At 43.8% G+C, this 27,337-nt stretch overlaps 3 protein-coding genes across 3 annotated transcripts; all 3 read right to left on the reverse strand.

Moving 5' to 3' along the window:
- Positions 1–105: 105 nt before the first annotated feature.
- Positions 106–4,932, reverse strand: LOC134007056 (all-trans-retinol 13,14-reductase-like). Its single transcript, XM_062446220.1, has 11 exons — positions 4,693–4,932; positions 4,267–4,449; positions 3,791–4,032; positions 3,056–3,257; positions 2,672–2,869; positions 2,446–2,565; positions 2,172–2,310; positions 1,892–2,001; positions 1,464–1,633; positions 1,150–1,309; positions 106–1,009 (listed from the first exon to the last, which is right to left on the reverse strand). Exons 1-11 carry the CDS (start codon positions 4,850–4,852, stop codon positions 861–863), a joined length of 1,833 nt encoding a protein of 610 aa, XP_062302204.1. The 5' UTR covers positions 4,853–4,932; the 3' UTR covers positions 106–860.
- Positions 4,933–5,630: 698 nt separating this feature from the next.
- nmt1a (N-myristoyltransferase 1a) lies at positions 5,631–12,159 on the reverse strand. The gene is made up of 12 exons (XM_062446284.1): positions 11,951–12,159; positions 10,288–10,396; positions 9,968–10,112; positions 9,561–9,679; positions 9,307–9,398; positions 8,856–8,972; positions 8,377–8,547; positions 8,123–8,231; positions 7,850–8,020; positions 7,548–7,715; positions 7,252–7,389; positions 5,631–6,772 (listed from the first exon to the last, which is right to left on the reverse strand). The coding sequence occupies exons 1-12, from the start codon at positions 12,064–12,066 to the stop codon at positions 6,752–6,754; spliced, it is 1,476 nt and encodes a 491-aa protein (XP_062302268.1). The 5' UTR covers positions 12,067–12,159; the 3' UTR covers positions 5,631–6,751.
- A 378-nt stretch (positions 12,160–12,537) lies between these two features.
- On the reverse strand, positions 12,538–26,638 carry plcd3a (phospholipase C, delta 3a). Its single transcript, XM_062446869.1, has 14 exons — positions 26,315–26,638; positions 22,243–22,410; positions 18,291–18,519; positions 17,278–17,407; positions 16,521–16,746; positions 16,202–16,403; positions 15,783–16,080; positions 15,537–15,677; positions 15,294–15,447; positions 15,038–15,154; positions 14,613–14,791; positions 14,325–14,460; positions 13,914–14,063; positions 12,538–13,830 (listed from the first exon to the last, which is right to left on the reverse strand). The coding sequence occupies exons 1-14, from the start codon at positions 26,400–26,402 to the stop codon at positions 13,688–13,690; spliced, it is 2,361 nt and encodes a 786-aa protein (XP_062302853.1). The 5' UTR covers positions 26,403–26,638; the 3' UTR covers positions 12,538–13,687.
- Positions 26,639–27,337: the final 699 nt, after the last annotated feature.

Consider the following 27,337-nt stretch of genomic DNA (forward strand, 5'->3'; position numbering starts at 1 on the left):
ATGTCCTCGTGTTCGATGTGTACCTTATAAAAAATATCCGGGCGCAATGATGTCATCAATGTGTCCTATTAAATTAGAGAAAACATCTGTCTTAAAAAGAAAATGTTATGCATTTATTGAACATTTTATGAATTATTTTTCATCAAATAATCTGTACCCACTCAGCCTTATTAACTATACAAATAAATGTTATATAAAAAGGCATTTAGAGGATTCGCATTATGTTTTATTGACACATACGAACACAGTGCTTCAGTCTTGCACATGAACCAGTTCCCCTGGTTCTCCCTCCCACACAAGCATAATCACATTTCTGTAAAGGCACGTCAGTGGGGTAGAAAATTACTGCAGTCCGGTCGAAAATATACCATAAGAATTAGTCGTAGTCAATCGTAAAAACAGCAGACTCCTGTCCTATCATTAAAAGTGCATTTGATTTCTGAAAGAAACCACCAATAGACAACTTACTTCTTTGACAGTAGACTATAAAAACGAACAAACTGCACTCTAAATGTAACGATTTACAATGTTCTGAGGCTTTCAATTAGCAAGGTCTTTTCAACCAAAGTTTGTATTCTGTTAGTAAATTAATTGGATGTGAAAAGTCCCATTGCAATTGTAACATATTATGTGATGTTATGCTACAAATATTACAGGTCAAGATGAGTGAAATAAAATAACAGATTTGATGGCTTGTTATATTGCAAATGTATCTTAAAGTGATTGTGCTGGTTAGTTACACCCAGATTAAATACATGTCATTCCAATCACGCCCTGTCCTCCACCCTCTTCCTCCACTCTCATCCTCTTCACATTCAGTGTTTCATGCAGGTTTTCTGAGGCTACTGACGTCACTGGTTTTACTGCTCTTTCTTCATGTTGTTGGCATTTTTGGTCTTCTTGGCCAGGGCGATGGCGTCGAGGTGCAGGTTACGTTTGAGAATGACAGAACCACAGGTGAGCGCTCCAGCCAGGGCGCCAGCAAAGCCGCACACAAACACATCTTGTCCTGCGAATCAGACGCACACAGACAACTCAGATCCACAGCCATACTGCAGGTCACACTCGCACTCTCTAAAGAGAGGAGCTATAAAACGGTACGTCGAAAAGTCAACACATTTTCAACAGAATCCCGAGACAGCGACTCACCTGTCAGGTAGAGATTCTTCAGTGGAGTCTGGGGTCTCACGGTGGCGTTGAGCTCGGCACTGAAGCGGGCAGTGCCGTGATCGGCTCCGTAGATCTCCCCGCGGGGGGCTCCTATGTAGTGCGTGTTTGTGATGGGGGTCCCAGCATCCACATACTCAATCTACCAGTTTTCAGAGAAACGGAATAGAACCATCAAGACAGATTTCAGCCAGGTAACACAGTTCAATTACTGGTAAGGCTCCACTAAAAAAAGTACAGAATAAACCTGACGCTATCGAGGATATTAATGGGAGCAGTTTGAGGCTTTTTACTACCTTGTCCCTGTTGATCTTTGGGAAGACGCCCATCACCACTTCCACGATCGAGTCGATGAATGCCTGCTTCAACTCCTTGTAATCAGCCCCTCGATTGGTCACCTTGTCATCTTTCCACTCCTCAAACCACTCATAGTTGGCAAAGCTGACCAGGCTTAGAGTGGACTTGCCTAACCAAAGACAGAAGCATTGGAGAGCGAGGTTGACGAGGATAGGTTCCCGGGAATAAACATTGAATTAGCACAAAAAGGACATTTAGACATCTTTTTTTGTCATTTAGCAGATGCTCTTATCCAGAGTGACTTACAGAAAGTACAAGGAAGTGCCTTGCCCAAGGACACAACGTCATTATGCACAACTGGCAACCTTCTGAGTAATAGCCCGATTCCCTAACCGCTCAGCCATCTGACTCCTCAGGACACACTTACCTGGTGACCTTGACTCCCACGTGGGGTCTTTAGCAGACGGAGAGGCCACAAAGAGGAGAGGTACACTTTGAGCCGACTCCTCTCTCTTTCCCTTAAAGTACGAGTCGACCCTGTAAACAGGGAGGGGTTTGTGTGATGCGATACATCAAATGCATCTTAAAGATTACGACCTTTCTGAAAAGCACTACCATCAACTCAATCCTTATGTTTTAGCACAGCTATATGCTCCCCTACACACAGAAAAGTGAAAGTTCAACCACAAATGACAAAAATAACGTACAGTTCATCAATGTTGTTCTCTGTGAAGATCCAGTAGTTTTCTGCTTTCAGGCCCAGCTCTTCCTTGGTTCCATCCAATCCCAAGAAGATACTCAGACCTCCCTCTCCATTCTTCATCATACTAAGCTGCTTCTGGATAGCTGCAGGAATCACATAAACAACTATCATTTTACAAAACAGACATTCGCTTCTCGAAGGCTTTATTCTTTACCAATATTGGACTCAGGGAATAGAAAGCCTGTGTGAAATGGACCGCATTCTGTTTCCTTGCATACCCGGGTTAGCCTGGAGCTCTTTGGGCAGCAGCTTCTGGTAGGTGTTGAAGATACCAGCGTTTGAGATGACCATAGGGGCACGTACATGGACCTCCTCTTTGCCCTTTATTACACTTACACCTACAACCCAAGAAAAGCATTGGGAACTGCTTTCTAGAAACAGAACGATCATCACACTCAAACATAACAGGTTTGAGAATACGTTTTAAAAACAGCTCATATTTACCACAAGCTTCATTTGCATCGTTGAACAGAATGCGGTTGACCGGAGCACGGACTAGAACGGCTCCCCCTGCTTTCTCAATGATGGGGATCATGTGGTATCCCAACTCGCTGGCACCTCCTATTGGGTACCAGGCCCCATGGAGGTAGTGGCAGACAAGCAGGCTGTTCATAGAGAAACTGGCATCTTTGGGCATGTTACCTGGCAACGCACAGAATATAGAAATTCAAGACCAAAACCCGTAACACCTCTATATTACTATAGTACTCCATAGTACCAGAACATTTACATGCAGTTCAAACCAAAACTGCAACATTAATGACTTCTATCCACATATCGAAAATGGTGGTGACCGTTTGTTTCTTAACCGCACACTGTACAACCTACCATATGTGCCGAAGGTGTAGCTAAAAACGGCTCTGAGGTCCTCGTTTTCAGTCAGTTCATTGACCACCTCTGTTAGACTGCGTGACGCCATTTTAAAGAAGAAAGACAGACGATTGGCTAGGCCTGTGTACACCAAGAACTTAGCCAATGGGAGAGGTACGATCTTCAACAAAGCCATGAGCCAAACGCTGCGTCCTGCTTTCTGTGAACAGAAGATACAGACAGGTGTGAGTCAGACATGAGACAAAAAAGGCGAAGAGATTATTATTTGTTTTGACCCAATCTTTCTACAGGTATCAACAATCAGATTAATTCAGTACCTGTAGGCTGTCTAGTTCTATTCATATGTTACAGGAACCTGATTCATGATGGTTTATTGCAAACTGCTGAGATAAAGTGTAATGTCTCCTTGATCTGATAACCTTGTTGGACATTAATGTCCACCCTTACAGACAGATTGCACATTCATTCTTGATACATCACACATTACGACACTGCTTCCTATTGGGATAATGGTGACACAACAGCATCGGACCACAGACTGTGACCTTCATGCCAAAGTACAGTTAGATATGAAGGAAGTAAAGATTTTTAGCAGACATGAGTCACTATCAGCATTCCAACTGCCAATAAAGCTCATAGTCCTGTTGGAAGCCTCAGTAATGATTAGGTTCACCGAACAAATCAGAAAACTCTCTTCAGCTAAACTAATCTGATCATGATGTACCAACACACCTTGACTAGTCTCATGTACTCATCGATGGCCTTCTCTTCCCCTGGAAAGCACTTCTTTAGCTCTTGAGGGAAGCGGTCACTGCCACTGTAGATAGGGTAGACGCGCCTATTGTCAGCTGGGCCGATTACCACCTGGTCAAACGGGTTTTCCAGGGGCTCCCATTGCAGCTGGCCATTGGTCAGCTGGTCCAGCATGCAGCGGAAAGGCTTGTGCTCCAACAGGTCACCAATATAGTGGATACCTGTGTGGGGAAGACAGCGTTGGAACAGCGATAGTGTTAGCGTGGTCAGAGCAAGACAGTGACAGGACTAGATGAAAGGCTTATGCAGCCTAAACACAGCCATTCTAGTAACCTTAACAATGATATCTGATACTATAACATCCCAGAGTGGGAATAACCGAATCTTCACAATCAGTCATCTTCTGATTCTTCAGATCTGTTGTAAATCGCAGGGCAGGTGCCATCATGTCTTACCGACGTCAAACTCAAAGCCTTTCTCTGTGAACGTGTGACAGCAGCCTCCAGCCCTGTCATGCTGTTCCAGGACCAGGACTCTCTTCCCAACCTTAGCGAGCATCACTGCCAGCCCAAGACCCCCTATTCCACTGCCAATGATAATGGCATCTAGGTTCTCTGGTACTTTGTTAATTAAGAAACCTGAAAAAGAGGAAATAATTCACAGTAATAGTATTCAGATTGTAAATCAATCTTCATTCATTCATCACGTGGTGACAGCTAAAGAAGTTAAGCTAAGTGTTACATCGTAAGTAAATCGGATTTTAGAAATTAAGTTTATTTACCAGAAATAAATACTTAGGGTGCAACAGGTAAAATACGGCTCTAGATAAAACATTTGAGCAGATCCAAATGTTTGAATTGTTTTGAATACTGTCACTTTACCTTGTTTAAGAACTTTATTTTTCTCCTTCTTGTCAGTGACCAGTGGTTTCAGCGGTTCACGCGTATCGATATCGAAAGGATTCGGTCCTGATGTTCCAAATGCATATTTTAAAAGGAATGCAACAAGGCCTGCACAAATTACAGCTACGGCGATCCACATTGTGCATGAGGTCGTCCACCGACTAAACTATGCCAAAGGGTAATCCACTTCCTCGTTGTACTGTAGTAGGAAGGACGTCAATCTACAGTACATGGCAGTTCAACTCCATCCATGCTTGACTGACAACAAACTCAGCCAATTGCAGATATCGTTCGTATCACGTCAGGCAAATTCATCCAAACAGTCAGCTGATGAACACGCCCACCTAAAGTCCAGGGGAAAACGCCCACCTAAAATCACACGGACTTACACAGCCATTATTTTCGCTCCAGGGGAAGTATAAGACAATAATATAAATAAAATACGTGAACTCCCAACTTTTATCCGGGATATAGGTCTACTCGAAACCACTGCAACTACTAATACTAATAATTCGGAGCACTTCCCTTAAAAACAGAGGCATAATGCTACAGCAAAAGGATTGTGTCACTGTTAAAAACAGGAGTCATCATTGTTTCCATTGTAGTGCTTCTTGGTCCACAATAAGCCTTGTTTCTGAACAAGAAAGACACCATTATCTACATAAAGATAATGAAACTTAGAAAGCAGAGACCACATCATGTTTTCATAGAACAATGACTATTTAAACCCATATTCCCAGTGTGACTCCAAACATTAGCTGAATCTTGAACCTAACACCGTGTCCTAACTGGATGCGACGCGACAGGACACGATGTTAGACACATCTTCGGGTTAAACAACCTGAGGACACAAGCAGTAAATATAATCATAAGAAAGCCATCATGTCGAATAGCATCACAAAAACCATGCCAAAAACTTCATGGCAACTTCTATATTTTATTTTGCACAAAATCACCTGCATTTTCACATTTTCCTGCATCATAAAACAATGATACCCGTTTTTCCACATCAGTTTGCATTTCCAACTAACACTCAACTTTAAGAGACACTTTATCTGGTCCCCTCCCCAACATTTGAAATCTAGTAGTTTTATTAAGTTTCTCCTGTTCTCCACTCAAGATATTCCCATTCATATCCAGTTTATAAACTGTTTCTATTCACAGCCAACCCCAATTTGCTGTCTGCCATGTATAAAATATAATAAAAACTGTCAAAACCTGTTATTGTTTTATTTTCTTCAGAACAGGGCTTTTCTGTAAGTGTAAGAAGCCGGATAGTGGGTCACATAAGTTAGTACAGATGGGAAAAAGCATTCAAAAAGATGAAGGCCAACTCTCTTAGTTCAGTCAGTCAGGGGTGCTGAATCAACACCACAAAGCCTGTTTACGTAGAAAAAGGAGGGATTGATGGCAAATCTGCAGGTTCAAGCTTTAACTGAAAGAGGAAACCGATTCGAAACAGAAACCCTTGTCTCAAATCCTCTTTTGGATATCATCTTACACCTTCTGTATTTTCCCCGTTGCTTTTGAAATCTTTTTTGATTGTTTTTATTTTTCTTTAAAATTTGATGACAGATTATTACTGCAAAAGCCGTTTCCACTGGGAGTGGAAAAAGAAAAAATGTTAGATTCAAGAGTATTAGCATTACTTTGCTGTATTCACATTTATGTTTTGTGGGTACACAAATATGTAGGTGGTAAATAGTGAGTGTTTTGGCCTGTGTATTTGTGTGTTTGCACCTGGTACAATCATGACAGCCTTTCAAATGTTGTACAGCTGTCTGAGATGGTAACTACAATGGCTTAAGGTCCATGTGATGGGAGGGAGAGAGAGTGTGAGGGAGAACCATCTCCCCCCACCTCCCTGCCTGGCAGCAGTAGTGCAGGTCAAAGTTCAAAAGGTCATAAAGTAAAAATGGGCGGTGGGGTGCCTCTCCTGGAGCAGGAGGGCCATCAGGCCGTCGGTCGGGCGTTCAGTGCGTTGGTGTGGTATCCTGGCCTAACTGGGACACTGTGCACTGGGATGCACACGGGGAAGTCACTGCAGTACCAAGCCAACCTGGAGAACGAGGGAAGGGTGAGCACAGTGTTGTACGCCATATCATCACAGTGCTGTGCGCCATATCATCACAGTGTTGTGCGCCATATCATCAGTGTTGTACGCCATATCATCACAGTGCTGTACGCCATATCATCACAGTGCTGTACGCCATATCATCACAGTGTTGTGCGCCATATCATCAGTGTTGTGCGCCATATCATCACAGTGCTGTACGCCATATCATCACAGTGTTGTGCGCCATATCATCAGTGTTGTGCGCCATATCATCACAGTGTTGTACGCCATATCATCACAGTGTTGTGCGCCATATCATCACAGTGTTGTACGCCATATCATCACAGTGTTGTGCGCCATATCATCACAGTGTTGTACGCCATATCATCACAGTGTTGTACGCCATATCATCAAAAGCCAATCTACAGTCGAAGACACAACATCTTTAAGTATAAGATAATGAAGCATCAATGACAATATACCTTGTCTGACCCCATGCTGGGACACTTCCAATTGTACAGATAATACTGCAGATTTCCATCTCCAATACCAAACTTAAGTTTTTCCAGGAAAGTCTTATTCTCCATCATGTCCAGTGCATTGAAGACGTCAAACCCTTTCTGTGTGTTGAGAACATCGAACATAAGAGCGGTGAGAAAGAGCATGACAGTGAGAGGAAGGTAAGTACAGGGAATGTCCCTGTACTTACTGTAAATTGCTCTGGATAAGAGCGTCTGCTAAATGACTAAATGTAAAATGTACTTGCGGGCGAACTTACCGACTTGGCCAGAATTAGTGCGTCCGACATGAGGTCCAGCAGGGGGGTGCAGGTGTGCACATTGTAAAAGGAGTAGGCGGCCTTCAGGCTGTGGTGGACTGGATGGTTCATGATGGTGGAGGGAAGTGTGTAGAAGCTCAAGAAGTCAGTCACCTTTCCTCCAGAGTTCTATTGAGGGAGAGATGAAGCACAAACCACATTCATTTTTTGCTCCACACATTCTTGTTCAGGTAACTCTGGTAACGGTTATAACTCAGCCACGAGAAGGACTCTGATCCTGTATGATGGGTGGAGATCTCTACCTCCACCAAGTAGGTGTCTATGATGTTCTCCTGAGGCAGCAGCCAGTGCTCCACCTCCTCCGGGCTCATGGTGGGGGCCAGGTGGAACTGGCTCAGGTACCCCAGCAGCAGACGATGCACCGCCGGCACGTCCTTCCTGGTCATTGGTCGCAAGCCCGATGTCTTTGGAGCCTGAAATGAGTTTATAAACAGGATGGGTCAGCTAAACCTTGTTGACTGCCACCTCTTTGGTTTTGCTGCTGTGCAAACGGCAGCCCCTAGATGGTGCCGTACCTCAGGAAGACGGTACAGCTTCATGGTACGCTGCATTGTCATGTTCCGGCTCAGGTGAGAAAATTTCACCTCGATCAGCTTGCGAGGGTTCAAGGAACGGTGCCAGTACCTACAGGAGTAATGCAAAGTGTTACTCTCTCTCTCTCTCTCTCTCTCTCTCTCTCTCTCTGCTGTCGCTCTTCCCTCTCTAATACGGTCATCTCCTGAAATGCATTATGTGATTATGTTTGTGTGTATGTGTGTATTTGACCCACCTGCAGGTACCCACAGGTTTGGGCAGCACTACTCCAGCAGTGTAGACAGCCTGGAAAATGCCCTCTAGATTGACACGTCTGGTGATCTCTCTGATCAGAACAGGCGCTACCCGCTTCGCGCGCAGCTTCTTGTGGACACAAAGGAAGTTGATCTCCACCATTTTCTTTTCCCTTAACCACAGATAACAGTTCAGAGTCAATATCATTTCTGCCATGCATTCATGTATGTGTGTATCTGTGTGCGTGTATATGAACATGCCGTAACATTGTTAACCATTTTGCATGTACGTTCAGAACGTCCAAAAGGAGTCCCCAACACGAGTTATTCAGTTCGGTTGTAATACAATGTCACCAATTGTCAAGACCAAAAAAAAAGAGACAATAAATAAATGTACATACTGTACTAGTGGTGTCATTCGCAATTACATGGACTCTTATTGTTGCGTCACTGTAGCCTTAGCCACACTGTAGTTTCTTACATGTCATAAATGCGGATCTTGGCAGGGATGGCACTGATGAATCCCACAAGCTTCTGGTTGGAGTTCACTCTCACCCCACAGTGCCACTGAGGCAGCCAGCCAGGAGGACGCAGAGCCCTAGGAGAGACAGGCATGAGCTACACTTAATCATAGGGGTAGGGGGAAAAAATCGATTCACATTTGAATCGTGATTCAGTCTGCTAGCGACTCTGCTAGCGATTCAGAACAAAAGATTCCAACCCCTACTTATTCACATCTGTTGCTAGTTACTAGGTAAGTGCCCTAATAACGTACAGGCTACAAGTGACTTGTAGTACACTGATGTGTATAATAAACATACAATGAGCGTTTCTAAGGTAGCATATACCACAATGACATATATATCTTTATGACTCACATCGATTAAAGGGAAATGTTCAAGTGGCATGAGCAATAGAGGTAAATTAATTACCAGAGCAGGAACTCAGGAGAATAGTCGAATCGGAACATATTGTCATCGTCTTCCACGTAGTTCTCATTCAGAAGGGTGTACAGTTCCTTCAACTGAAATCGGGCCGAAAAAGTCCATTCATCAGGCATGAAGGTCAGAATTGAATGCGTTGGATGGATGAATTGGCTGAATTGGTTATGTTCTAGGTTCAGTAGTCTGTGAGGTGAGGAAAGACTGGCTGGTTGAATGTCTTAACATCTGTTGTGTGTTCTTACCACTGCAGGGTTTCCCAGGTCGAGAGCGTCCCAGGTGAAGCCTTGTGGAAGGCTGTAGGGCTCCTCCCGGATGATGTCTTTGTCAGGCTCGATAGAGCCATGTGATGTCACCATCTCCCCTAGAGGGATGAAAACAGTCCCAGAGAGGGATCATTTGGAAGTCGGATGGCTGAGCGGTTAGGGAATCGGGCTAGTAATCAGAAGGTTGCCAGTTCGATTCCCCAGCCATGCAAAATGACGTTGTTTCCTTGGGCAAGGCACTTCACCCTACTTGCCTCGGGGGGAATGTCCCTGTACTTACTGTAGATAGCTCTGGATAAGAGTGTCTGCTAAATGACTAAATGTAAATTTGAGGGTTTCCAAAAACCATTCTGTGTCTACATGCCCCTGCATGTCCTGTGTTATACCTAGCTTCGGGACCGGCTGTGTGTCCCAGAACTGGTAGCTCCTCCGGGTAGCCTCCTCCATGGTTTTGGCAGGGCCGGGACCCACAGAGAATAGTTCAATGGCCTTCTGGATCTCTTGCAGTTTATCAGCTGGCAGTGAGTTCACCTGTACAGAGACAAAAAGTGAATTTGAAACGTATTGCTGACATGCACATAGACACATACAAAATGCAGATACACTACATTCCGTCTCTCTCTCTCCCCGCTCACCTGCCATTCTATCAGTGTCGGTGTTTTAGCAACTCTCTCAAGGGAAAACGGCATAATCCCGCCCCACCTACCTTGGCTAGGGGATCCTGTGCTGCCTCTTGGACTCCAGACTTGTCCTTTTTCTTTCTCTGTCTCTTCTTCTTCTTCTTGGCACCACTGTCATCCCCCAGACCCTTTTCACTGTGACAGAAGAGAAAACATTCGAATAAGACCACTAGACAGGGACTGGAGTGTGCCAAAATCTTTGTTTGAGTAATCTTTGTTTCACCCTTACAATCCAAAGCAGTTCACATTAGTTAAGAAGCAGGCATGAGATAGAAAGAGGTGTGGGACATGTAGGGTCCATCACCGACAGAATTCAGACCTATTTGTGTCAAGTATACATAATTCTATAATAACACTGTGTCACTGCCTCCTTAATTCTCTTCAGCCTTGTCTAAGGCAGGGCACTGAACACAAGATGAACCCCCCACCCACCCCACCCACCCTTGAAGGCCATCTCATTGGATGAGAGAGACTACATACTTACAGAGGAATACAGGATAATCCCATTAGTGTCCAAGAGGGGAGAGAGGCTAGGCACTGGCTTGTATTTGTAACACCAGGACAGATGGTGAATCACATGACCAAAGTGAAGTGTGTGTGTGTGTGTATGTATGCGTCTATGTTCAGTGATCACCTAGAACAATAGATGACAAAGCCCTCAATGGTTTGTTCACCATGCTTCCATTCAAGTAACCATCTAGAAGCATTCTGTTTTCCAGGCACCCTACCTGTATATGTGTGTGTGAGTGTGTGTGTGTGTGTATGCATGCATTAAGGTAAACTGTGAGATTTTTTTTTTATCTTACTGTTCTGGATTCTATAGCTCAATAAAATCCATCTAAAATGGATTTCTTATTGATTTCATAAAAGCTATTAATGGTTTTCAAATGAACAACTGTGTACTCGACAGTAAAATTATTACAAATGTATAAAGCATAGCTCCATGTGACCTTGAGACATGAAATCAAAACCTCGCAAGCGGGAGATGAGTATGGAGACGCCTTCATGAAGATGCTGCAAGCATACACTGCCCATGACTGGGCCATTATACTGTCTGTGAAATGAGGCCTGCACAAAACAATACTAAATAAGCTGGCTTCTTCCTTTTATTCATAATAGCTCACAGATGCTATAGATTTCCTTTAGTCACTTGTTTGCTCATTTTTGCTTTAATTGTCCCACGACTTCGTTAGTGATTAGCAAATTCGCCAGCTAACGACTGTGTCGACACTTTATATTAAATGGCTACAGAAATGACAGCATTAATTGCTACCAGTGCGACACCGTGGCTATATCCTTGTCAGTTATGTTTAAATAACATTATTCCAACCTAACATTTCACTGTAGTACACATATTTTTTGTCTATGCAGTGAATGCATGCATATTTCGACAATTCGTTCATCTTTTCGTTTCTATCTCCATACCTTACGACGCGTCAGGGTAAAATGAAAGAAAATGAAGACCCGCCCATACCAGGAACAGCATCGAATTAGGTCCAATCAGAGCAGAATGTCAGTAAACTGTCAACCTTTAGTACCAATGAAGTAAAAGCAAGTGGGTGGGATTATTAGGAGCAATGAGTTTCTATAGCATGACTGATCTTGCTTGCACTGTTAGCAAGCTGTCAAACGAGCGCAGGAACACTGCAAAAATACTACTATTCTTTAAAAATAAGTCTGCGCCCTCACCCGTCATCAAAGTGGTGCTCTTCATTTTCACAATCGCTGCAATGTCCATGGTCTTCTTCTACCTGCTCCTCTTTCTCCGGCTTCGGTGCTGTCTCATTCTCATCCGCCATCTTCATCTAGGAAGTGAGGAACTACCGCGTGCACTCAACGCCTCAAAACACCCCCCGATACTATTGGCCAACTGTCGTGGTGCTCCTTGGGTCCTGTAGTCATCCCAAAAACTAACGCCTCTGACAAGTCTGTGTCTACGTGCTTGAGTCAAGAAGAATGTGCATTCTACGTTTTAGTAGATCAGTCATAATTTCCTTACCCAATCTCCCATTACTTCTCTTCACAAAATCACTAACCTGATCCACCAATTATAACACTATGCTAGCAACCAATCACTGAACTAAACTACAAAGCCTGAAAATATTGGTTCATGTTTATCTAGGAATAATGAGCACAAGATCATTCTATACTTTCATTTTAAACTATTAACTAGAGCACGCTATTTTTTTGAGGGGTAAAAATTAGCTCTTTGTGCTGACCAAGGTAACCACACACAAATTGTAAACAAATAAAATAATAATAACATTAAACAGGAGGGTTTAGAACATTCCTTTTTATTAAAAACATGAACAAGCTTGTCTCTCACTTTCGTTAACATCTTTCGTCGATACACACCACACACCAGTTACACATTAGTCATGGGAAAATAAATACTGTATTGGCACGTTATTGCTATACAACAAAACAGTAAAATACCATCTTTATTGATGGAGAAGACTTAACTCAGTGGTGTTAGGGATAAGAAGCGCTTGGTTGGATTTGACACTGACCTATTTCCAATGCTTACCGAGCATTCTGTAGGTTCAATACCTACAGAATGTGGGCGAAAGAGGACAAAATGGTCAGCAGGCAATATACACGAGACGAGCAACAAACAAACAGCTTTTTCAAGTTAAAATGGTTATCTTACCTAGATTACAATACAAAGCACGGAAAAAAACTATAAAAATGACCTTGGGTTAGGGTTCATCATAAAATTAAAAAAGATAGAAAAGGATGCTCACACGTACATGATGATTTAATACACTACCTCTAACACTTTCCAACTAATGTAACACTTGTTCTAACATGCAAAACTGGACTTGGTCTACATTGCAGTACATTACTACATTATTACATGTATTTATTTAGAAATTGATGAGATCCTAGTTGAAAGTTTAAAAAAAAGGTGTTTTTTGGATTAAATACAATGGTAACAGTTTAGTTATAAATCTCAAGTTCTATGTCAGTTCAGATTATTATAAACACCATTCTTGCTATCATTACATTTCATAAACATAAATTACTCAATCATGACTCTTGACTAAACATGACACTTCTTAACTAGAGAATTGTAAGAGCTTTCAGTAATAATAAATTAAAAGGTACATCAATTATATTAAAAGGTATCAATTGTTGTAAAAAGTCAAATGTCTTCACTTAATAAAAGAAATACTTTAGTCAGTCATATTTAGCCACTGATATATAGCACTGGCATCAAGCAACAGAATACTCCCACAACGAGACACACATTTCCTCAACATTTCTGGAAGGAGGGGTGGCCATTTTTTGAATCAGGAGTGGCTTGTAATTGAGTGCATTAGGTAAGTACTGGGCTACAAGCAGCAGCAGGCCCTCTCCAAGGATTGACATCTTCCTTAGAACCAGTTGGCTGTGAACCAAAACCCCAGTTCAGGTGAAGCACACTCATGCTTTGCCTTTGGCTATAGCCATACGCTCAGACACACTTTTGATGGGGACTCCTTTGCGGGACACCTTTACGTGTATGAAGAGGGTGGCAGGAGACAGACTGGAGCCATCTGCCTTAAGCAGGTGGACATGGCGATAACCTGGGGAGGACGAGAGAGCTGAGCAAAAGCCATCTAATTGATTGATTTATCGATTTGTCAAATAAAAAGTTCTTAGTCGGTACCTGTGCGGAGACTGGTGAAAGGCAAGGTTGACTGGCCCACAAAGTCGTTTTTGCCTGTATGGTCATGGTCCTCCACTACGAAGCGTACCAGGGCCAGGTCAGGGACCTGCAGCTGGAAACTGAGAGTGCAGTCCCAGCGAGGGTTGAATCCTGTAGAGGGTGCAAAAGTGCCGTCAGACACAAAATCATCTATTCAAACAGAGCTGTAGTGGAGGAGCTGTATAGGATAATTATCACTGCCCTTGGGCAAGGAAGATGAATATAAATTAAATCCACTTTGCCATGTCTATATGGACTAAGGGTCACGATTCAATAAGAAACACACAAAACAAATTTGGACAATAAACTACTGGTATCCTGGCCTAATTTGAACATGATGTGGTGTGAGAGAGCTGAGAGAATGATAGGTACCATTGTTGTTAATGCGTTGGGTTTTGTCTTTAGCATTATCAATGGCCACGCCATGAATTTCCACCCACACCTGTGGGTCCACAATAGAGCTGGCTTTGTCGGTGTTGATTTTAGGCAGCTGCTGTGCAGATATCACCTGAGCACAAAGAGTCCAAGATAAGACATTCTTGTTTACTCCCTTTGTATAACTAATTATTTCATTCATACGATTGAAATTAGAAAAAGGGACATAACATATAACTTCCTACCGTGTCAAGCAGTCCGAGCTAACAACACCTGATTGCTTACCCGTATCGTCAGCTGGGTTGGGATGTGTCCCGGTCCGCCCCCAGTGATTTCTGGGTTGAAAGTTGTTGTGGGGCTGCACAGGAAGCTGGGTTTGAGGACGTAGCCACACCGGCCATTAGGCAGAAAGCGACCCTGGTTCAGGTCCATTTGCTCCCCAGGAGTCTGGAAGTTCAGGGCCACTAAACACAGGAGTGCAAATAGAGACACACCGGTGCCCAGAAATGCAAGTCATTATAAAACACTTACCTCACTTTGGGGTTAGTTTGCTGATGAGTGGGAAGGTTAGGAATGTACTTTCCAACTCAAGCTCTCAGCAGAGAAATTAATCATTATTAGTCTCAACCGCTAAATCAAGATTGAAATACAGTCAGTGGTGTGACCTCCTACCCAGCCTCCCAACCAGCCTTCAAGCCATGTTTACTGACCCAACTGGCAGCCGCCGTTCCACATCTCCTGGGGGTCATAGTTGGATGATTGGAGGCGCTGGCCAGAGGGGTAGATCCGGCTCAGCTGTCTGGTGTTGTGTCTGACAAACAGTTTTCCTGCATAAACGAAAACACAGACAAGCATCTATATCAAATTAGAGTCAGGTTACAAAATACGCTGGTTGATGGGGAAAGCATCCGGGTGGCTGAGGGCCTTAGTGTAACAACTTCACACGGACATCCGAAAGCCTCTTGCCTGAGTCTTTGATGTGTTTCAGAGCCTCGCTCTCAGAGAACGAGGACATCTCGTTGGGTGATTTCTGGGCTGAGTGATCAAACCCACGGAATGAGACACTCCTGCAGTATACCACCAGGGCAGACAGCTCCGGGCTCATCTTAGAGGACATAGCCTAGAAGTTGAAACACGAATCACAATAACGAACCGTTTAGCACCGTATACCGTGACTTGAAGTGATCGACACCTGCTTCCTGGCCTTACCTTCGAAGGGTCCTTCTTGTTGCTGCCAACAGGCTCTTCCTCTGAGCTGGAAGAGAAGCTGGCCGAACTGCTGGTCTTCCCCAGCTGTCCCAAGTGAGGGGTATCTTTCTTCCCTTTGATCAGAATCCGACATTTAAGCTCCTGCGGGAAATTCAACATTCTCAGAAGGATCCTCCAAGTTCTCAATTTTTTTGCGCGCCCAAAATGACCTCTGACTGGATACAAACAGGACTGTGGATGTCCTACCTCAGGAGAGGGCAGGTCCTCCAGGGGCAGGTCACTGAGGGGCTTGGAAAGCAGATGTCTGCCCAAGATGGTGTGCAGGTGTCGGGCCATAACCAACTGCTGCTCCACAGAACAGTGGTTCTCCAGGGACAGGATCAGAGGATAGGGGGAGGCCTTAAAAGCGTACTGGGCAATAGTCTCTATCACCATCTTAAAAGGCACTTTAGAGGTTAATGTGTGTCCGTGGTAGATAACCGGTTCTCCTTTGTCACCGTCCCAGCAGTCCAGCTCAACACAGCGACAGCCTTGATTTAGGGCTCTGGCACAAACAGAGAACAATTATAACTTACAGCGGGTATGTAAGTGTATGTGAATGCCTAAATGTGTGCATGCATGTATACTTGTGTTTGCGTATGTGTGTGTGTGTAGAGTTTTAATACCTGATGTATGGCTCTGTGCTGCTGTCACCTGTCACTTGATCCTTGGTGAGGTATGTGTTGTGGGAGGTGGAGATAAAATAGTGCGCCATAGGATGGGTCATATTCTGATAGACTCTGGCATGGTCAGGGTTGAACACATCATTTTCCTTGGACAGCATATACATGGTGAAGCCATTCTGAGTCATCAACTGGTTCTTCTGGGCTGTATGAACGAGCAGGATAAATTCGTCATAAACTTATCTGTAGGTGCAGACGGATACAATTATCCAGCCATAATTTGTTTGCAGAAAAGACGCAGCAGATAGATTATTGGGCGTACCCCAATCGTTGAGCTCATAGGTCAATATGAGGCTCTTAGCGTGGACCAATGAAGCATCCTCTCCTTGGTCTCCCAGAAAATCCCTCAGCTCGGCAGTGGAGAGCACACAGCCGTTACCCGAGTAGTGTCTGAACACAGAGTCCAGCTCTGGCCGCCGCATCAGCTCCCGGCAGAACTCCTCGATCTCCACGTGATCGAGACGGCCATCGCAAGACCGGTCGCACTTCTGAGACACGGAGGAGACCGACAGACAAGAGTATGGGTTGTAATGAGGAAAAACATAATCATCATCATTATGACTTGCGTAATCACATGGTTCAGATTCAAACTGTATGTTTAAAGAAGAGTAGTCATTTGTTTTGGGTGTGCCTGTGAAACTATGGCCACCCCCATATAGTTTATGCTTAACTGACCCAGAGACTTAGAGTGTGTAATAAAGTCCCCTGCTGAGGCAGAGATACAGAATGTGTGTGTGTGTGTGTGTGTGTGTGTGTGTGTGTGTGTGGTTCATGTTTGAGAAAGGGGGCCTCCTGGTTGACTTGCCACAGAGTTGGTAATTGAACACAGATTTTCTACTCTAGGCAGTCTCTGAAATAGAACCTCTCTTCATAACATACTAAGTAAACACAGGCTCTTTCACGGGCAACGGTTTCTCCGTTTGTTCGTCTTAACGTCTGTCTTTCTGTCTCTTTCTTTCTCTCTTCTTCTCTGTCCTAATTCCATCTCAGGAAAACATTGTGCGGGTGACCTGACTCACCTTGAATAAGGAGAGGGCATACTGTTCACTCAGGTCTATGTTGATCATCTGGAGCAGTGTTTTGACCTCATCGTAGCTCATCTTTCCATCCTGGTTCTGATCTGCCCGCCTCAGGTACCCATGGATCCAGGTGGGGTAGGTTAAGGACAACAACCAGGGTCAACCTCACCCGTGACCCCACCGTCATGCACATGGTCCAAAAGGCAGACGAGCACACAACTAAGGTCCATTGACCCAGACGTTCATGCACTTAAGTAGATTCGAGGTTTAAACTGTGTTCAGTCAATCCTCATCACTTTCATTACACAGTTCAATGCATTCGTTCCATGCACAGGAATATGACATGGAATTGACGATAAAATGAATGCAGATGGGAGATTGACCAACATACTGTACATTATTATTAGGTGTTCATTCTGCACAGATGAGCATTCATATTAATCTGTGAATGAATGAAACCTCCTATAATCACAATATGGGGCATAAAATGACTGTTATGGATATTACAAATCACACCTTGTTCCAGTAGGAAACTTATTGGTTACACTACTGTGACTTAACTGTGCTAAACCACAACCAAACCTCAACCAAACCACATACAGTAATAATCCATGGCGCTAGCCTGGACATGCACAATTACTCAATTGCGCATGTCTCTATTCAGACCTCACAATGTTTAAACAAAAACTGAGAGAAAGAGAGAGAGAAAGAGAGAGGCAAGACAAAAAATAAGGAAGACCTGCTTAGATAGCGTTTCCATCTTGAATTCCCGTACACCCAGGTCCCCCACAACCCGGGGGCTATGTGAGGGATTATAATTGACAGGATATCTATTCTATATTTAGACAGCGCTGTTTGCTGGTCATTGCTCAACATCTTAGCTATGCTCTGGATGTGAGATGGTGCATGTGACAGTGTTATGTTCAGCACCAGAGCCAGTCACCATAGAGATCTTATTTCAGCAGCACTATATTTACTCTGCATCAAGGCTGACATCGAGAGTGTAAGGATATTGGTCCAGTTTCTCCTTCTGTGTCATGTTGGACACCCGCTCCATCAAGGTGCGAATCCCCCGGACCCAGCGACGGGCCTCCTCCTCACATAGACACCGCAGGTCCAGACTCTTCCTGGCTCCTTTGAAGATCAAGGTGAAGCACTGGCTGTCTGGCACCGAACCAGACAGCCTCCGCAAAGCCTCAGACTGACAGCCCTCACGCACACATTCCACCTCCGTCACTGAGACTGAGGGAGGGTCGAGATGGTTGGTTGGGAAGGACACACAAACGTAATGAGAGAGAGACAGAGAGAGAGAGAGACACAGAGAGAGACACAGAGAGACAGAAAGAGAGAGAGAGAGAGAGAGAGAGAGAGAGATGCAGGATCAGTATGCAAAAGGTTTTAACAGAACACAAGCTGGATACCACAGTAGCACAAAAACACATGCTGCTCAAAGTGACGCACTCTGAAAGGTCAAAGGTCAGGATATTGGCTGTGTGTTGTAACATCTTTCTGGAGAAGTAACAGTGCTAGCGGAACTTTTTAGCACATAAAATATGACCTGCATGAGCTTAGTGGCTAAATATGTTCCCAATGTACATTCAGGCTCCAAATTTAACCTGCCACTCTGAGACCCAGTTTCCCAGACAAGGAATAAGCGTAGTCCTAGACTTAAAAAATAGAATGAAAGAGATGTTTACAATTGTTTTCCTGGTATTAATAACACTGTGTACAATTTATGACAGGGGTAACTGGGCCATACATAATAACCAACTGTCTGCCCAGCAACATAACACCAGCCTGCCACTCTACTGCAGACACAAACTCCCAAACACACAATGGTAGCCGAAAAGGGCCTAAAACCATCAGCTGAATTTCTCATTTTTTCAACCTCCTCTGCTCCTTTTCCTTACATGACACTAAACTATTTTGCACTGTATTGTAAAGCCTATCCCTAGCCCTCTAGACCACCAGTGACTGAAGAACCGTGTTTATTCCTGCTCTGGTATCAGATTTCTAATGACAGAGACACAAAGTAGAGCACAGTCCACACTTGGCTTTGGGACATGAGCAGTGAAAAACAGTTAACCCAGTTTGTTGTGACAATGGTACTCTTTCTCCGACTGATGGTAATTAAAGCCTCCAGACATCTGTACCCACCTCCTCAAAACTGCTGATACATTCTTCCTTCTGTCTCCACAAAGAAGGTGACATTTAAAACCTGAAAAATGTCGGGTGAAGTGTCTCTGTGTATCTGTGTGCATACACACGCCAAGAGTGAGTTGAGATAACTGAGGGACACACCCAGGCACAGCTAAAGTGTTAAGTGGTGCATTCTCTCTAAAGCCCTTCTGAACAAAGGGCACCATGCTGAACTGCAGGTGCAAAGCTCCAAATATCCACCAGGACCCCAGGAGCAAGCCAAGGAGGCTAGAATCTAGACCTTCACATGCATGTGAGTGTGTATATCTCTTGTGTGACATTATATTTGTACTGGTTTAGAGCATTGGTTGACATTTGTTGTTTTTCAATGTGTTGTATAAGTAAACACGATTGATCGACTGATCTGTCTGTCCCAGGTCTGAAAATATAAAGTGACCAGTGTGACTGTCTGCTGAAGAGATCATCATGATCTGGGTCTGATCACTGTGCAGTGCTACTAGTAGGGTTTGATAGTCACTATGACACTTACCACATTGAGACGTTTTATCTTTATACAGACATGCAACACAGCTGCACCCTGCCACAACCTACTGACCCAGACAAACCAGTTACCCCGTCATACCATAACAGAGTCATATCTATTAAGTAGTAAATACAGCTACATACTGGGGTGGGGTTAGAGGTGCTTTGGAGGGAAGGATACATAAGAGATGTGCAATAAGAGAGGAAGAAGAAGAAGAGAGAGAGAGAGAGAGGGAGAGGGAGAGAGAGAGAGAGAGAGAGAGAGAGAGAGAGAGAGAGAGAGAGAGAGAGAGAGAGAGAGAGAGAGAGAGAGGAGAGAGAGAGAGAGAGAGAGAAAAGCCCTCAATCAAAAAGGTACCATTATTGTATACACATAACCAGTCAGTGCTGCCTTTGTACTATCCTGAAGCTCCACAGCAACAGTCTACAGTCCATCTCTAAAACGGAAAAACATGAACCTCTCTTGATTGCCACAGTGTTTGGACATACTTGGAAAATCACTCAATTGTTAAAATAATCAATTGAGCCAAAGGACTGACAGCTCCAGTTTATGGTCAACTCTATAATAAATCATTAAAATATATATTTTTTTATGGAATGGAAGAACATTTGTTTAAAGATACACTGTGAAAAGAGCATTGGTCTTGTGTGAACATTTAACTCATATGTCTTGTAATTTAACTGTGAGCTCCCATTCATGAAATTATAAGCATCAGAAACACATTTAGATCAAACTAACTTCAAATGACAGACCCAAGATGGTGGTGGGGGGGTCATGCACAGAAACACACCCAGCAATTAGAGCTTGGGCAGAGGTATACTTATGTGGATGAGTTCTAATCTTACTTACAACAGGCACACACACACATACACACACACACACACACACACACAGAAACCCATATACACCTTTTGAGGCGTTATGGTTAGTGTTTGTGTGGGTATGCCTGCATGCTGACCAATATGAGGATTTATGCATGAGCAATATGTGGGGTCATTCAATTCTCATTCGGTCTTTGACATTTGAAGTTCCCACGCTTTAATGAGCCGAATAATCTAGGATTAAAGCCCAAATTATTTCCCTTTAACCCTTGTGCTGCCTTCGGGTCACATGACCCAAAGGTTCATAACGAACCATCATTGTGTTTACCCAGTTTTACCCAATACAAAAACTAATAAAAATAATTTTCTTTTAACCTTTGCAATGTGGGGGGTCTGAGACAGCCCAACGGTTAAAAGAAAATGCTTCACTTTGTTTTTGTATGAGGTAAATTTGTCGCAATACGACGGTGGGTCACACGGCTGATGGGTCAGAATGACCCGAAGATAACACAAGGGTTAAGAGGATTTCAATCATTATAGATTGAAGCGGCAGTCTTCCTCGGTGATGGATGTGAAAGCTTTTAGTGAGGCAAAAAATAAACCAAGGCAAATACCTTGCTTTACTGGTTAGCACAACCACTTTCAACAGTCAGTTTCGAAACCTTTTTCCTAGAACGTTTTTATTTGGCTGTGGCTCCGTTCATGGACATGAAATACCAGTAGTTTCAGTACCTAGAACTAGACCTCACCTTTTCGGAAAGCATGAACATATTGTATTCAAGTAGGGAGTGCTTTGAAGTGAGACAAGGTATAAAAGAAATGAACGACAATGAGTTGACTGAATGAGTGCATTGGATCTTAACCAAGAGTTGAATAGGCTAGAGTAGGCTGATGGAAATCCAGTTTCTTTGTTTTTGTTTGCGACTCCTGTAAGATAGCCTTCCACTCCTTGGAGGCCTTGATCTGATAATGGTTTTAGTTTACTTTCCAGCAACTAAACCTCCCATAAAAAACATCTTAGATCTTGCAACTTAGAAACTCGGATCAAGCTGCATCGTGTGATTAGTATTCCTTCCTACTCATTACTCCTTATCCTTTCCCTACCTCGCCCTTCTGCCTTTCCTCACCCTCTTTTTTCCCCATTCCTTTAATCCCCCACTTGGGCTCCAATATATCTTTCCTCCCTCCGCCTCGCCCTTCAACCACCCCATTCTCTCCTTTATCCTTCCCGCACACCCCCTCTCTCCGATCCTGGGTACATTTACATTTAGTCATTTAGCAGACGCTCTTATCCAGAGCGACTTACAGTAAGTACATGGACATTCTCCCCAAGGCAAGTAGGGTGAAGTGCCTTGCTCAAGGACACAACGTCATTTGGGCAGCCGGGAATCGAACTGGCAACCTTCAGATTACTAGCCCGCTTCCCTAACCGCTCAGCCACCTGACTCCCATGTTACTTACACGTCTGCTGGGCCTTGGCCTTCCTGGAGCTCTTGGTGGACTCGACAAACACCGTGACCCCGTCCTCCAGCAGCCTCAGGCTACGGCTCTTCTGCCACCTCTGGGAGCGCACCTTCGTCATGTTGGAGCCTTGCATCATCGTGAGCACATCCTCGTCATCCAGCACCCCTGGAACACACACGCAGGGGACGATGACGTTATGATGATGGTTACGATCTTGTGATTCATGATCACTAAATGTAACCCTGTCACGTGTCACTGCTATCATGTGGTGTGTCAGCCTTGCATGGTTTCCTCTTCTGAGTGCTCATACAGATCCATTGGGCTCCATTGGCACGTCATTGAGAGGGCAGTTCTGCTTTCATTAAAGTCAGTCAACTCTGAGCCCTCCGGTCTGTGCCGAAAACTTCAAAGGATTGTCAAAGGTTAATGAATGGATGTGGATTTTTCTGTCGAGTTCATACATTTGCAAAAGCTGTTGTTCCAGTGAGGAAAACATTGTTGTGTTTGTGTGTTATGTGCTAGGCAAACAGTGGGAGTGGCAGAATGACTTGCTTTTATATGAGAAAATGTTCCTCTGGCAGACCAGTCATATCCTCAAACAAACGTTGCCAAGGCTTATGTTTATGTCCTAAACACACACTATTTTGATGGAAATACAAAGGATAGCTACAGTAATACTACGTTAAAGTCATTGCCAAAACATTTATTAAGGCCTTTTAACATAATAACCCATCCAAGTTACGATGAAGTTTCAGTTTGTTATTATTCGTTTTCCATGTGCCTGGGCTTACGAAGGTTTTCAAGCAGAGCCAGATTTGAAACACTCAACAACAAAACAGAGTCAGAATGCAGGGTTTGGAACAGATGCCAACAATTATATGATTAATATCCTTCCACGGCCAGGGAAAAACCAGCAAAGGAAAATTCTGGATTATGTGGATGCAGTACATACACAGAAGAGACTCCCAATACATCTGGTTTGTGAAATATCAGCTTTAACCGTCAGCAATGTCTGGGGTTTTCTCAAGGGAACTTGAGGATATGTGCCACTTTAAGTGCAACATATGTAGAACATGAAGCACCATGAGGCGGATGAGGACACACACTATCACACAAATCACACACTATTGATTCACACAAATATCTGTCAAAATGAGACTCTTCTTTAGGGCTCCATCACTTCTCTGAATGGTTCTCTGCAATGGATCAATAGGCCTCCACGGTTGTTCTTAACCCTGATTTGCTGTAATGAACACACTTCTCCCTTGTCACAAACATAACTCTATTCATCCCTTATTTTTGTCCTTATACAACCTGTGCGAGGACAGAATCTTAAGTGCAGAAGTGTCAAACTCCCTACTCAGAGGGACACTTTTAAATGAGTCAAAGCCTCTTTCAGAGTAGCCTGGTTTCCTCACGCTCGTCCCCCTGCCAGGCTGTGTCTTAGCAGCTCAGGGGCCTCCACAGCCTAGCTATTGGAGCAGAAGAAAAGCTGCTTTCAGCCCCGCCCCCTCCCCCCCACCCCCCTTTACATCTGAGGGGTCAAACACAAAGAGAAGCCCCTCCACGACCACCACATTCTATCATCCATAACAACTCTGTTTATTGACAGTGCCTTCATTCCAGGCCGAGCACAAGGCACCTGTAACAGCAGATCAGCATGCTGAGCTGTTCAAACTGAAACTGTGGCTCCTCTACCTTTCTCTTTTGACATGAATTTCCTGTTGCTCTGACCGTCCACATCCTAACCTCAACTATGATGTTGTGTGTGTGTGTACGTGCATGTACGCATGTCTGTCAGATCAAATTAAACGTCATCTACACAGCCCTTTTACAAGCAATGTCACAGAGGGCTTCACATATGCCCGTAGAACTTTGCCAAAACCAACCTAAACCATAAAAGAAGACAAGGAAACACTCCAGGAAAACTTTGAGAGGAGCAATTCAGTGAGAGATCCCCACCTCCAGAATAAAGGGTCTCTTTAATAATACCATCACTGCCCATGGAATGTGAGAAGTTCCAATGAAAGGCTCGCCTCACCTTGGCAACTGCACAAAAACCCTTCACCCCATAGTAAGTACTCTGTGAGATTTGTCCATAAGTTATAACGCTGTAAGTAGGAATGGGAGGAGTACACTGGAAAGGAGATGGTAGTCAGAGGCACTGTCACACCTCCTGCAGCAGGCTGGGGGACAATCGTGTTGACACACACTTGATCAGTTGGCTGAACATAACAAGCGGCCTGGCTAGCAACCATATAGTGGTATGCAAAAGCAAATAGTTAGAAGCTGTAGAGATTGAGGGAGAGAAAAAACTGTCTTTAGAATAGAGGCCGCATTTACTGAGAAACTGATTAAATATAGATGAATAGAATAAATGAAAGCAAACAAAAAGACAGATATGTGCAATAGAGATAACGCCCATGATTTCTGGGACCCAGAGAGAGAACTATTCTGTAAACAACCACATGAATCCAAGAGGCTCATTGCCCACAGGGTGAACGAACTCTGGGACCAGTGGGGGAGCCTCGTTGTAGAGGGAAGCAAAGTCACTCCGGTCCCCTAAACAGTTCCATGAGAGTATTAAAAGCTGTGAAGAAATGTGTCGAGACAAAATGTGAACTCCCTTCCTTCCCTGCATGGCATTGTTTGTTTGGCAATGGCCCTTCCCTCATCTCTGACGCAAAAAAAACCTGCACTCAACCTTAGGATCGCCACTAGGTCACTGCTCAGCTATATATCCTATACTCACAAACTCTTGTGATTACAGTGCTTTATAAACTTAAGCCCCTAAACCAGATTCCTTACGTTCTGTACTCTAACATGAGACTAATACCACCCATGACTAGGAACAACTCTCACAGTCTTTCAGAACTCCTTTTGAGAGAGCTGAGAGTGTGTATAGTTATCCTATAGTGTACATGTCCCTAAGAAAGCATTCTACTATTTGATTCAGGTGAGTTAACACTCTCCTTCGCCCGCACCTTGGTTCTTTGCATAGACAGGATTTGCTGATGCCTGCCAAGAATGGCTACTTCCAATGTCACAGGTAAACAACCCAACTAAAGTCCAAACAACATAAATTTCACTCATTTAAAAAACCAAAGCGCATTGACTAGGAGCCACATAAAACTTTGCACTCCAATAAGATAGTATGTAAGGGCATGTCATAGACCGTCTGCCTAACAACTGATAAAGAACTTTACTAACTGGACACTTTACTGTACAAGTTCTATTTTTGAATGACTTGCGCAACTACAGGGTTCAGGGGCTCCAATGCAAGCTTCTATATGGACTAGACAGATTGCCCATTCATGTATGTATGTAACAATAACATAAGGACTAGAAGGTTTCAATTTACAAACGCACATCTTGGTACCATCATTCTGAGGTCTAGACTGACATACATCCGAAGGATTTTCTGGGGCTCTGACAGGTGCTCTATCCTTCCTCAGCAGTTTTCTATTTTAGGCCATTTGTGACCATGAGCTGAGTGTGTATGATTAACGGGGAGTGGGAGTTCTAGTGAGAAGGGGTGTCAGAGCACAGGGGCCTGTGAGAGAAGATTTGAAGAGCTTGAATCACACAAGTGGGTCAGTGAGCTGTTGTGAGCTGTTGGACAATTCACAAACACATGACCACTTGTCAGCGCCCACACAACGTTAATTAAGCTCTGTGTTTTTCCTGGAAAAGTTTCGTACTCGCCACTCTGTTTTCAAACCAGAAGATGTTTGTTTTCATTTGGATTAATGCATTCATGAGTTTTAGTCATTGTCTTTGACAATTAGTTAAACTTCTCAAACACAACCAAAACAGAGGAAACTGATCTATCCACGTTGACATATTGCAAGAATGTAGGCTATTTACTATCATTAATATTTTTTTTAAACGGCACATATATCGATGCATTGGCCACAGGTAAGAAAGTCAGCGATCACAAAAATACGTGAGCACCTTTCTAAAACTGTGTTAACATTTTTGAAGGTTTACTAGTCTTCTTTAGATGACACCTGTCCAGTTGATTGATCGAAAAAAATATTTTTTAATTGTACCAGTAATCGCTTCTTACCCAAATTCCTCAGAGGATCTTGCTTCTTGGATTCTATCGGTCGCTGTTCATTGTGCACGGCGGTGGGTTTCTTGCTCCGGACCAACATGACGCCACTGCAGATGTCCAGTACAGATCCCTGAGGTCTTGGTTGATTTGAGGCTGTCAGATTCTACTCGGTGAAAAGCAAAGTGTGGGTTGAAAAGTGTGCTTTTCAACTCGTAACAACTCTTCAGGAGCTCTGGAGCGCCTCCCAAGAGAGAGCGAGAGAGTGGAGGAGAGAGAGAGAGAGAGAGAGAGAGAGAGAGAGAGAGAGAGAGAGAGAGAGAGAGAGAGAGAGAGAGAGAGAGAGAGAGAGAGAGAGGGGGAGTGAGAGAGGGAGGGAGAGAGATGTGCCAAGATATGTGCCATTGACTACTTCTCTATAAAATGTAAAAACACATGTTCAGTAGGCTACTTGGATCAGTAGGCCTATATGGTCGGATATAACGTTTTTATATTATCGTATATAGCGTCTCTGTCAAGCATGATTAACTTTTATAAGTAGGCTAGTTGTTGCTGTCAGGGCGCATTTAACGGGGACACCAGGGGATTTTGTGTTATGTTCTGGGGTTGAAGACTCTCTCACCCTCTGATTTGCGACTACGAGAGTCTGTTCAGGAGATACTGGCAAGACTAGCGATCGATTGCGTTGACACGATGTACAGTGGTTTGTTACATGTTTAAAGCCAGGAGGCAGTGAGGCGTAGCTAGATCTCACTCTTGTAATACGCGATGACGTTAATATCAGTGCAAGACACATTCTAAGTGTCCGAGTAAAATTTTTGCCCCGTATACTAGATTTCTAGATGCGGCAATGGCACTGTCTCGTACGTGTCTTGCAACAGTGTCGCCGCAATATCAGATGCATTGGGTGTCTTGCAGCATTATTGTGTAACTGCCCCGTGGCAGTTTTAGAATCAGAACAGGCTAAAAACGTTTCTTTTAGAAAAAGAAGTTGAACTGTTTGTAACAGACTGCAAACCATAGGCTCCTTTAACCACT

The sequence above is a fragment of the Osmerus eperlanus genome, chromosome 2 (assembly GCF_963692335.1).
Source record: "Osmerus eperlanus chromosome 2, fOsmEpe2.1, whole genome shotgun sequence".
Taxonomy (NCBI): Eukaryota; Metazoa; Chordata; class Actinopteri; order Osmeriformes; family Osmeridae; genus Osmerus; species Osmerus eperlanus.

Bases quoted from the DNA above. Each gene is read 5' to 3' on its own strand.
- LOC134007056 (XM_062446220.1), bottom strand. From the start codon at position 4,852: ATGTGGATCGCCGTAGCTGTAATTTGTGCAGGCCTTGTTGCATTCCTT. The intron at 4,450-4,692 runs GTAAAGTGACAG...CCTCTTTTTCAG, and splicing joins AAATAAAGTTCTTAAACAAG to GTTTCTTAATTAACAAAGTA. The intron at 2,870-3,055 runs GTAGGTTGTACA...GTGCGTTGCCAG, and splicing joins CTACACCTTCGGCACATATG to GTAACATGCCCAAAGATGCC.
- nmt1a (XM_062446284.1), bottom strand. From the start codon at position 12,066: ATGAAGATGGCGGATGAGAATGAGACAGCACCGAAGCCGGAGAAAGAG. The intron at 10,113-10,287 runs GTAGGTGGGGCG...GTCTCTGTACAG, and splicing joins CACAGGATCCCCTAGCCAAG to GTGAACTCACTGCCAGCTGA. The intron at 9,399-9,560 runs GTAAGAACACAC...GCCCGATTTCAG, and splicing joins ACCTGGGAAACCCTGCAGTG to TTGAAGGAACTGTACACCCT.
- plcd3a (XM_062446869.1), bottom strand. From the start codon at position 26,402: ATGTTGGTCCGGAGCAAGAAACCCACCGCCGTGCACAATGAACAGCGA. The intron at 18,520-22,242 runs GTAAGTAACATG...ACCCTCCCTCAG, and splicing joins GGCCAAGGCCCAGCAGACGT to TCTCAGTGACGGAGGTGGAA. The intron at 17,408-18,290 runs ATATCCTTACAC...AACCTACCCCAC, and splicing joins CAGAAGGAGAAACTGGACCA to CTGGATCCATGGGTACCTGA.